This window comes from Hakea prostrata, unplaced genomic scaffold (assembly GCF_041222555.1).
Source record: "Hakea prostrata isolate BN-2017 unplaced genomic scaffold, UWA_Hpros_2 contig_181, whole genome shotgun sequence".
In the NCBI taxonomy this organism is placed as follows: Eukaryota; Viridiplantae; Streptophyta; class Magnoliopsida; order Proteales; family Proteaceae; genus Hakea; species Hakea prostrata.
The window spans coordinates 1-11,055 of NW_028291300.1; the positions used below are offsets into that span (position 1 = coordinate 1).

Below are 11,055 nucleotides of genomic sequence, written 5' to 3' on the forward strand. Positions count from 1 at the left end.
CAACCATTGGTCTGACATAATCCAACGGTCAAGTCAAAGAATTGATCCTAGTCGTATGATCAGAACAAGAAATCCAACGGTTGAGGGAAGACAATCTGTGCAACAAATGAAATAAATAGGGCAAGTGCAGGAACCAAGGTGAGGCATTCGCTCATTTTCCCAGTTTTGAATGATATCTTCCTACTCTATTTGCAACAGAGAGCACGAGTGTTCTCCTACTTAAGCTCCAGCTTCTTCTTCCTTGAATCCAATATTAACTTGATCGTTAGATGGATCGCTGATCATAGTAATCGGCTCCGTGTCTTGATGGTTTCTGTTTAGCTGTTTGCAGAGTGAGAGCAGATCCAGCTAAAGGAAGATCTGAGAACCAGTTCCAATAGCCAATTTGATCTGATTCGAGTTGCAAAGTGTTGGGTCTGCAAAATCAACCTCATAGGGAGGTTTTGCATTAACACATACAAATGTAATATGCTATGTCACATTTAAATTGAAAATGACCCAGCTATGTGGTGGAAAATAGTTACAATGAAGATATCTCCAAGAACCCGTAAAATGACATTGTATGATCTCACCCAAAGTAGAAGTTGGGAAACCTTAGCATCTCAATCATACCTTGCAAGAAAACTGTTAGGGATATAAGTACGCTTTATATCCTTTTCAGTTTCTCTTTGCTTTGTTCTTTCTCTTTTTTTTCCCCCTCTCCGCTTCCTATTCGTCTTATCTTTTCTTGATTCTTCTTCAATATAATTTAGGAATGAGAGAATGCTAGAAGGGTCTTGACTTCTGGAATAGGTGAAAATGACATGTACAATCTAGTGTATGGTCACATATTTGTCCTTTTTATTACTTTAGCAATTTTTAATTCTTATCTCATGTTATTATATTCTGATCAGAGACAGGATCGTTATCTTCCAACTTGATCTTGTCTATCTGGAAACATCAAGATCTCCCTCAAACCAACCTGAAACACTCTAAACAATGCTTCTGCTTCCCTATAAATACCATTCTGATCTCTTCATTCATGTAACAGAAGACTTTCCTGCAATAACCTGTAGATTTTCTGTTTTCTGTCTTTGTTGTGTTTTTATCGTTTCTCAGTTCTTTTTAGAAGAGGAAAGATGTCTCTGATCCCAAGTTTCTTTGGTGGTCGAAGAACCAACGTGTTCGATCCCTTCTCTCTTGACACATGGGATCCATTCTTGGACTTCCCCTTGGCCGCTCGTCCTCAGGTAAGTGGTCAAACTGAAGCATTTGTTAACGCCCAGATCGACTGGAAAGAGACCCCTGAAGCCCATATTTTCAAGGCTGATCTTCCTGGGCTGAAGAAGGATGAAGTGAAGGTGGAAGTAGATGAAGATAGAGTGTTGCAGATCAGTGGAGAGAGGAGCAAAGAAAAGGAAGAGAAGACTGATAAGTGGCACCGTGTGGAACGCAGCAGTGGGAAGTTTCTCCGCAGGTTCAGGTTGCCTGAGAATGCCAAGATGGATCGGGTGAAGGCAGCAATGGAGAATGGGGTGCTCACTGTGACTGTTCCTAAGGAAGAAGTGAAGAAGCCTGAGGTTAAGGCCATTGATATCTCTGGCTGAAATCACGGGAACTGAAAGAATGATATTTTTGTTTGTGCTTTGGCTTGATGAGATTGCAATAGTCAAGAATAATATGAAAAAAAATAAAGAACTTTGTTGGCAAGCTCGATTTACTGAAGCTCGCTGAAGCTGGTTGTTAGTTGTTCTTGTTTTGTGAGTTTGATGGTTAATAAAAGCCATGGTTTGCTCTTAAGATATGAACGTGATATGCCTTTCTGCTTTCTTATGTACGAGTCTTGTCATGGAGAGCTGCTCTCAGTTTGATACAGATCCGTTGTCATGGTTTATGAGACTTTTGAGGAAAGTATAGAAGATTACACAAATTTCCCTCGTTTTTTTTTTTTTGCAGAAATGAGGTTGGTTTGGACCGATTTTTGCGCATCTCAATTACATTTTTCGGGTTAGTTCTATATGTAAACTGGAAGAGAGGTGGGAGGAGATAACTATCGTATATATGAAAAGACTTTTCCCCCAAGGAATTTAAATTCTTGACATCATATTATTATATGTTAATTTTTTAGACAACCCTAAAGCATTATTGTTTTTAGGGTTCGGATCCATTATTCATTCAATGGAAACTGTTGCCTTCTACTTCTAATAGGCCATTAACTAGATCAGGATCATTCTCAACAAATCAATAAGAAGTGGAGGTATGGAGAAAGCTGCAATCAATAGGTTGACAAGCCTCCCTTCGCGAAAGGAAGCTATCAACAAGCCTCCCTTCCCGAAAGGAAGCTATTAACATGGTTAAAACGAATTTGAAATCCGGGCGCTTGAAATTATATAATAATGGAAACAGCAACCCTAGTCGCCATCTCTATATCTGGTTCACTTGTAAGTTTTACCGGGTACGCCTTAGTTCATGAGCCCATGCTAAAGTTTCAATCAATTCCTGCCACTTCTAGTCAAGCCTCCCGATCTGTCATTATACCCCAAGAAGTAGAAAGAATTACAATCACTCGATCGCAGACATTTCTGGAACACCCCTAACGAAGGGGCAAATAGTGAAACTCTTTGACCCCCGAATTTGGAGTATCCTACTTTCACGCGATTCACAAGGTTCAACAAGAGTGTTGGCTAGGCAAAGGCAAGCGTCCTGTAGTAAGAGGAGCAAAGTAGCACGATATAATTCAAAATTTTCGCACTGCCTTAATCCACTTGGCTACATCCGGCTCCACTCCTTCTGAAAAACTGAATATGAGCCAAAGCAAGAAAAATATCTTGAAGAAGATTATGCGAGATTAGACATTCAAAAAGCTAGAAAGGCATAAAACACTTTTTAGTTTTAGAGGTAAATTGAGGGGATGCAAGTCCAAGCCCATAATTCGTAGGCTGCCTGATCATAACTCAAATGAAGTAGCTGCAAATGGAATTTGTGTTTTGTATTGTGTGGATATCTCCTGCGTGATTCTTGAGAATTTACCGTAGTAATATATTCTCATTCTTATAAGCACAATTGTTGGATCTCAAAAACACCATATATTGATAAATGAAAGGTGGACGGGAGATAATCTCCCACGTGGCAGCAGATAAAGTCTATAATTTGGAGATAAAAATAAGAGAGGGGAAATACAATAATTTTGTTAAAGTTGTTGTTATATGCGACTGAGTCAAGATGGATGGTATTGAAATCTAGTCAAATAGATTTGTTATAATCCAAATCTAGGATCAACTTGATTTCCATCCTGACCCATTTTTAAGACTAAATTTTGAGCCAAACTCTATTCAAACTAAAAGTAGATTGGGGACCATCAGGCAATTCCAGCAGAGTTGAGCACCTAACCTATTTTTTTGGGTAATGAAATTAATTCATTCAACACCAACATGAGCTAAAGCAGAGGAGTCCTTCTCTTTCTTTGAAACTGATAGTGTGTTTTTCGCATAGGGAATCTGCACAAGTATTGCTTTTCATAAGGGTCTGTTTGCTTACATGAGTCTGTAAATTTCAAATATCTAGAGACTTCAAATCGATAAATTTCAAATCTATGGAGTCATAATTTATAAAATTAATTGTTTGGTTAACCTGAATCTGGAATGAAATTTGTTGATTCATCTTAGAAAAGTGTTGGTTGACGTGGTTTTTTTGAATGTGAAAATGTTTAGCACTTTTATAGTCGAGGTGAAATCCAAAGATTTCATCTCATACCTATAAATCTACAGATGCACGTTTTTAGTGTAAGAAGATGAATTTATAGATTTCATGAAGTCATGGATTTTCACAACCAAACGGGTATAAATCTCGCATTCATGAATCCAAAGATTTGAAATCTCTAGATTCATGAAACCAAACAGGCCCTAAGTACATGATGAGCTTTACAAATCAATAAACATGGACTGTAGTTGATATAAATGTTGAGGTATCTGAGTCATACTCAAATAAGGTTGAGGTATTTGAGTTATACCCAACGTATGTTCTAATATAGGTCATCGGATCAGTTACGATCTAACGGTGTAATGGGCCTTAATAGGAGAGTCTAACTAACCGTAAACCTAGTGTTGGTCTATAAATACTACCTGAAAGCAACAGTTTGGGTATTCCAATCTAGATACTCAGGGTATAATGCTTTAAGTAACCTTGTGCTTAAACCCTAACGCCTAACAATAAATCATCTAGTACTTATAGATTGCCCAATGGACCTTGAACTTAATGGGCCTCCAACAAGTAAATGAAGTCTGGATAATCCAATTTAAGAACCACATAATCATGTCCTTCCCCCAATGCATATAGCATGCCGTCTCGCATGGCAAGGGCCTCTGCTTCGCCTAGCTGGAATTGGATACTAATCCAGAGCCAAACCGGACAGCGCGTGGGAAGGGGCCTACCAAGAAGATGTGATCCTCTATTTGAGCCTCTGCCCCACATCGAGGGCCCCCCTAATGCTGCACGTGCTGCGTACGGTCGAGGTAGAAAAGACTGTCGAGGTATCGATCACTCATTTCGCATGAGTGGTTCAAAGCAACCTCTGCAAAACGAGCGGTCGAGTTTGAAATCTCGAACTCCGTTTTGATCTCGACAAACACGAATGAACAAAACCCATGCAATTTCACGAATCAACATTTAATTGTTTCGTTTTTGGTGGATACTTCCACTCGAAGCCAAGATTTTTGTCAAGGAGAAGCTTTCTGTTTCACGTTCTCTTAGTTCTGTTTACAAAGGATATCATGTATTGACTTGACCATTTAAGGATGTCTAGGATTGCCAATCTTGTTGAGGAAAGAGATCAAGTCTTATCAAAAATAGTTGATCAAGACTTTTGTCCATAATAAATTGTAGAATGAAAAATAAGTTTGGTATATGAAAAATTGATAAAAATTAGTAATAAAATTGACAACATATCGATTGTTAGGGTCTTGGAGTGAAAAAAAGGAGAAATAATAGTGTTTTCACAAAAGTAGTGTATATTTATTATTGTACCCTCAACTGCATTGAAATTTTAAGTGATTTGCACAAAAATGAATATAAAACTGTAAAGAAATGGATTCTTTTTCCCCAAAACACCTTGCATGCATTGCCTATCATAAAATGAAAGGTTATTTATGTCTGATTTGTTTTGACCTCAATTGACCCATCATTACTGCGCAGATGACAGGATGTGAACCTGTGAAATTTTTTACCCAAAACAAAGGTGCTACAAAGCTGCGCTAAATCACTTTTTTTTTTTTTTTATAGTGTTATTGTAGAGAATCCTTGCCCTGTTTTCCACATTGGCAATGCACCTCCATCGATATACAATATCTTTATCTTGCCATTTATTCTTTTTTGTCTCATATTTCTTTATTTATATACTCATCATCATCCCACTGCTCCTACCAACGATAATAGAAGTTTCGAGGGTTTCATGATAGAAAAGTTTGCATGCGAGAGAGATCCCAATTCTGTGTATCCAGTGTTGCAAGCCCTGCCGCCTACTTCCACCCAGCAAACTCTAGAGCAAAGAAAAGAAGAAACTCCATGAGCAAACAAGCAAGGGATGAGCCCCAACAAGAAAACCAAATCTCAACAGGGGCCAATATGAATCGACCGAGTCCATTTGCTGCAGGATGTGGCACCGGGAGAGAATATGAATACTTACTCATCAAGATATATACCCGTTGGTCTATGATCACTAAGGCGCAACGACTATATATTCCGTCTCTTACTAATAATTGGGCACAAAAGCCTTGTCTTTGTTGTTCTAGTGATCTACGACCACCACCAGCGGAATCATTTTTTGGGCGAAAGCAAGCCTTTAGCTCGCAATTATTAGGTTGGCTCGCGCTTTTATTTTGTATAGGGCTAAGGCTTTTCTTCACTTCCTCCAACTTCTTTAGCCATCTCCACAGCTGTCGTATTCAGGAGAGCTTGCTTTGTGGTGGAGTATTTAGCAATGCCATTGAGTCTAGGGACATGTGTTGGCAAGGCTTGTTGGGCTTGCTTCTCATGAGATTGGGTGAGGGAATCGGAAAGGAGCTCATAAGCCAAGTGGGCGGGTTTGGGCACACAGAAAAGGGGAAGTGGATGGAGGGTGCTTCTCAGTGTCAATTGGGGGTGGAGTCACTATAGTGATTAAGGTGAGTCTTCCTACATGGCTGGACGCCCGACTCTAGACGAAGCTGCGAGGGTTACCATCACATCCTCTCCCTATTCAAACGACGGCCAATAGATCTGTCAAGATGAAAACAAAGCGTTTTAGGACGGCATCGAATCCTCGTCTGCAAAGGAGAATAGCAAGCAGTCACACCAAGTAGGAAGTTCGAACTTCCTTGCACAAGTTGCAACGGGGGCCAAGGAGGTCCCTCTTGGGATTGGTCAGTATCATGACCACCAAAATGTTTGGCGGGAGGAATGGTAATAGGGGCATACTCTCGAGTAACCAATATGCCTAGAATCATTGGCCGAGTCCACTTGATCCCTATGATCGGACACGTGTCCTACCCAATGAGGATCCCCTCCCCCAGAGAGTTGGACCCTTTGATGGGAAGCCTGACTGACCAGAGGTTAGGGCTTATCAAGGACATTCTTTTGGTGTACCAGTAGACCATGACGGCCTGATTAGGTTAATCAAGATCAAATTAACCCGACCTATAGACCAAAGAATAGGCCAGTTTATAGGAAGCCTTAGTCGATCATTGACCAATTAGACATAGGGCGAAACTATAAAATACCAGAGTTTACCAAATTCTCTAGAGAAGACAATATGTCCCCAGTGGAGCACGTTGCAAGTTTTTATGTGTAGTGTGGCACCTTTGGAACAAGTGAGATTATGAAGTTAAGGTTGTTTCCTAACTCTTTGATAGTGACTCCATTTACCTGGTACTATAACTTGCTGGCCAATTTAGTCCATAGTTGGCAAGACATGGAAGATAATTTCCATGCACAATTCTACATGGCCGAACCCCAAGTACACGTAAGTGACCTATCCTGGTTGCAGCAAATGCCTGACGAACTAGTGGAGAGGTTCATTGCAAGTTCTTCACTTTGAAGTGCAAATGCACAATTGGTTTTTGAGTTCCTAGCGTGAGGGTGAATTTTGAGGCCATGGCCTTGGATGCCTAAACTTTGAGTTGCGCAAAAGGTTTGCCGGTCAAAGGTTCACGGACCTAGGGCAATTACTCAATAAAGCTATAACTTATGAGTATCTCTTAAAGGAGGAAGAGCAAAGGCGGATTTCCTCCATTGGCGCTTATTATAGGAGACAAAGGCCAACAAATGAGTTGTTTGGGTCTCAGCAGCAAAATCCCCTCTGTTACGCTAACTGTGAGGTTAGTTTGGCTAGTATGTAGGAAAAAAACCATTTGTCTGCAAATACTTGTCACCCCCTGTGGAACGAGACTCTGTATCTGTTAAGGATAATAACGGTTTTTCGCAATCTGAGGGCAAAACAGGAAAATCCCAGGCAACCCTAGCCAAATCTAGGGTTGCCCTAGCCACCACTACTCCATGCATGCAAGGTTTCAAGAACCAGACTCAAACTCAACTATTCAAGAGATTCCAACAATTACATCTTATCCACAAGTGGATCAGACTCAGAGTAGCACTCAAACACACAAGAGACAGTTCATATCAAACACAAATAGATAATTTGAGTAATTCAAACTCTAGAGTTAAAAGTCCAAAATTAATGTTAAGCAGGACTCTTGTAATTGTAAATATGTAATCTGTATTATAGTCAATCTCATGGGAAGAAAATCACTTTTTCGTGGCTATAGGTTGCAAAGATCGACCGAACCACGTAAAACTAAGTCTCTCTCTCTCTCCCACGTTTTCTTTCTTTCTCCATTACCCAAAAATGTCTCGCTAACCCAAACTCATGGCTTCTAACAGAATCCATAATAGACTTAGACAACAATAGGATTTAAAATGAATATCAAACACATCAACAAAAATGAAAATGCCAGAAAATGAGTATGAGAATTGATAATAAAATGGCTCTAAAACTACTACAAAAAATTATCATGATTTACACACAAGGGATGAGTTGCATCCACTGGTAAAGTTGAAGATGTTTTTAAATGATGCTTCCATTATATTCAATTTAAAACTCTACTTAATTTAAGTCTGAAGCACAAAGGATCATCATCTTTTCAGATTAGCGAAATAAAAGGTGTATACATCCAGTAATACAGAAGTCTGATTCAGAGAACGATGGACCATCCCAATCTGTTGGTCATAGTAGGGGAAGAAGTATCATACACAACAGAGAAAGCAGTGACAATCACAAAAACCTAAAACCTAAAACCTAAATTGTATAGACCAACTTCTCACTTATAGTTTAAAACAAGAGGGTGTATGCCGACTATTTAGCATCAATCTTCTTTGATTGTCTTAACCTCTCACCCGAAATGGTGCTGCAATTTTCTATGATTGTCTTGACTTGATTTCATCCCTCAATGGAAATCACAGGTTGGTGAATTGGCTACCAATGCCATCCTTTCACACATCAAAGTAGTCAAGGAAGTTTTTTTTTAGTTCAATTTAGATACTTTAATTAATAGGAAGGACAATGTATATGTCGACTATTTAGTGTTAGATTCATCTCGTTTGAAGTTGTCCCAAGGTTTCGTGGATCTCACCATCTAAGTTTCTTGTTGACCCTTCCCTCATTTGAGGGAGGAGATTCTCTTCTAAGTCCTTTGAATAAATTCTTTTAGATGTGGTTGTGTCCATATAAATCTTAGTGAACCGGATTGAGTCATACTAGGGTGCACCCCAACAAAATCAGGATGAGCTACAGCGCTGAACTGACCAGCTACATTATAATTGAAACAAAATAAATTCAAGTACCCACCAAAATATGTCAGAATTATATTAACAAAAATATATCAATAACAACAACATTGTAGATTACTCTCCATGATTGAAATATGTCATCAATGTTGACAAAGCCTACTCAAGAAATTGATCTCTTCATCCATCATTATTCCATCAAGACAACTGTAGGGTGTATAATTAAGTAAGCTTTATCCTTTTAGGTTTCACTTTGCTTTGTTCCTTCTCTCTTTTTTCTTTTTCTTTTTTTTTTTTTTTTTTTTTTTAAATCACCGCTTCCTGTTCATCTTATCTTTTCTTGATTCTTTTTCAATATAATATAGGAATGAGAGAGTACTAGAAGGAGCTGGAATAGGGGAATAACACAATCTAATGTATGAACAGTTATTTGTCCTTCATATTACTTTACCAATTGTTTGTTTTTATCTCATATTATTATATTTTAATCAGAGAATGGATCGTTATCTTCCATCTCATCATTTTATCCACCTGGAAACATCAAGATTTTCCTCAAACCTTCCTGAAACACTCTAAACAATGCTTCTGCGTCCCTATAAATACCATTCTGATCCTCTTCATTCATGCAACAGAAGGCTTTCCTGCAATCACTTTAGATTTTCTGCTATAACTCCGAGTTTGTGTTTCTCTCGTTTCTGAGTTCTTAGAAAAGGAAGAGATGTCTCTGATCCCAAGCTTCTTTGGTGATCGAAGAACTAACGTGTTCGATCCACTCTCTCTTGACATATGGGATCCATTCTTCGACTTCCCCTTGGCCGCTCGCCCTCAGGTCAGTGGTGAAACTGAAGCCTTTGTTAATGCCCGGATCGACTGGAAAGAGACCCCTGAAGCCCATATCTTCAGGGCTGACCTTCCTGGGCTGAAAAAGGAAGAAGTGAAGGTGGAAGTAGAGGAAGGGAGGGTGTTGCAGATAAGTGGAGAGAGGAGCAAAGAGAAGGAAGAGAAGACTGATAAGTGGCACCGCACGGAACGCAGCAGTGGGAAGTTCCTCCGCCGGTTCAGGTTGCCTGAGAATGCCAAGATGGATCAGGTGAAGGCAGCAATGGAGAATGGTGTGCTCACTGTGACTGTTCCTAAGGAAGAAGTGAAGAAGCCTGAGGTTAAGGCCATTGATATCTCTGGCTGAAGTCACGGGAACTGGAAGAATAATATTTTCGTTTGTGCTTGGGTTTGATGAGATTGCACTAGTCAAGAATAATTAGAAAAAAGAAAAAAATTTACTGAAGCTCACCGAAGTAGGTTTTTTCTTCTTCTCCTTTTTTTTTTTTTTTTTTTTTGGGCTTGGGGGAGGGGAGGGGGGTGTTAAGAAGTTGGTTGTTAATTTGTTGTGGCTTGGGGGAGGGGAGGGGGGTGTTAAGAAGTTGGTTGTTAATTTGTTGTTGTTTTGCGAGTTTAATGGTTAGTAGCTTGGGTTGTTCTTAGATAAGAACCTTAAGTGTCTTTCTGGCTTCTTATGCTGGAGTATTGTCAGTGAAAGCTGCTCTCAGTCTTGTTTTATGAAACTTTTAAGAATGGTGGATTGCACAAATTTCTTTAGAATGGTTTTATACGTAAGGGGGATAACTATCACATATATGAATATGATTTAGAGTTTCTTCGTAATCTTAAGAAAATTTAAACTCTTGATTTTATACTATGAGACTTTGGTCTTTTCAAGATAACTCTTTGAAAAGGTAAAATATTTTTTTGGGGGATAGATACATACATTTTGGGATAGATACATAGAGCACTTTTTAGTTTTTGGGGGTAACATGTTTATATCACTTTTACCCCCAAATTGGCATGGCATTGTTTCCCAAACCAAAACCAATCTATAGATTGAACATGCATTATCGTATCCCCAAGTCCCCCAACCCCCGCCCCCAACGAAAGAAAAAAAAAAGATTTGGTTCTTGAGCCCTTTTTACGAAGTTATGAAGAGAAGAGTTAATCATCCTGTGGTTATTGCCTCTTCTTGATCAACATGTTTCTATGGAGTTCATATGGAAGGGAACGATGTTTGGGTTGATTGTGGTGCATGGTAGCTGCCTTAGAGCAAACCATAGACAGATCTGGCTGGCCTACATATATCTAGATTGCTATGGATGGTGATGGGCAATTTTAATGTGACTTTGAGACCCTCACAAAAAAAGGGTCTAGGAAGCTTTAACTTGGAAGCTACTATGGACTTTTAGGCAATGGTGGATGCATGTGATCTTTTGG

General features: G+C 39.3%; 2 protein-coding genes across 2 annotated transcripts; both read left to right on the top strand.

Annotated features, from left to right (window-relative positions):
• Window positions 1–1,062: 1,062 nt before the first annotated feature.
• LOC148998697 (17.8 kDa class I heat shock protein-like) lies at window positions 1,063–1,586 on the top strand. Its single transcript, XM_089141777.1, has one exon. It carries the CDS (start codon window positions 1,119–1,121, stop codon window positions 1,584–1,586), a length of 468 nt encoding a protein of 155 aa, XP_088997903.1. The 5' UTR covers window positions 1,063–1,118.
• Window positions 1,587–9,435: 7,849 nt separating this feature from the next.
• LOC148998698 (17.8 kDa class I heat shock protein-like) lies at window positions 9,436–10,100 on the top strand. The gene has a single exon (XM_089141776.1). It carries the CDS (start codon window positions 9,512–9,514, stop codon window positions 9,977–9,979), a length of 468 nt encoding a protein of 155 aa, XP_088997902.1. The 5' UTR covers window positions 9,436–9,511; the 3' UTR covers window positions 9,980–10,100.
• The last annotated feature ends 955 nt before the right edge of the window (window positions 10,101–11,055 follow it).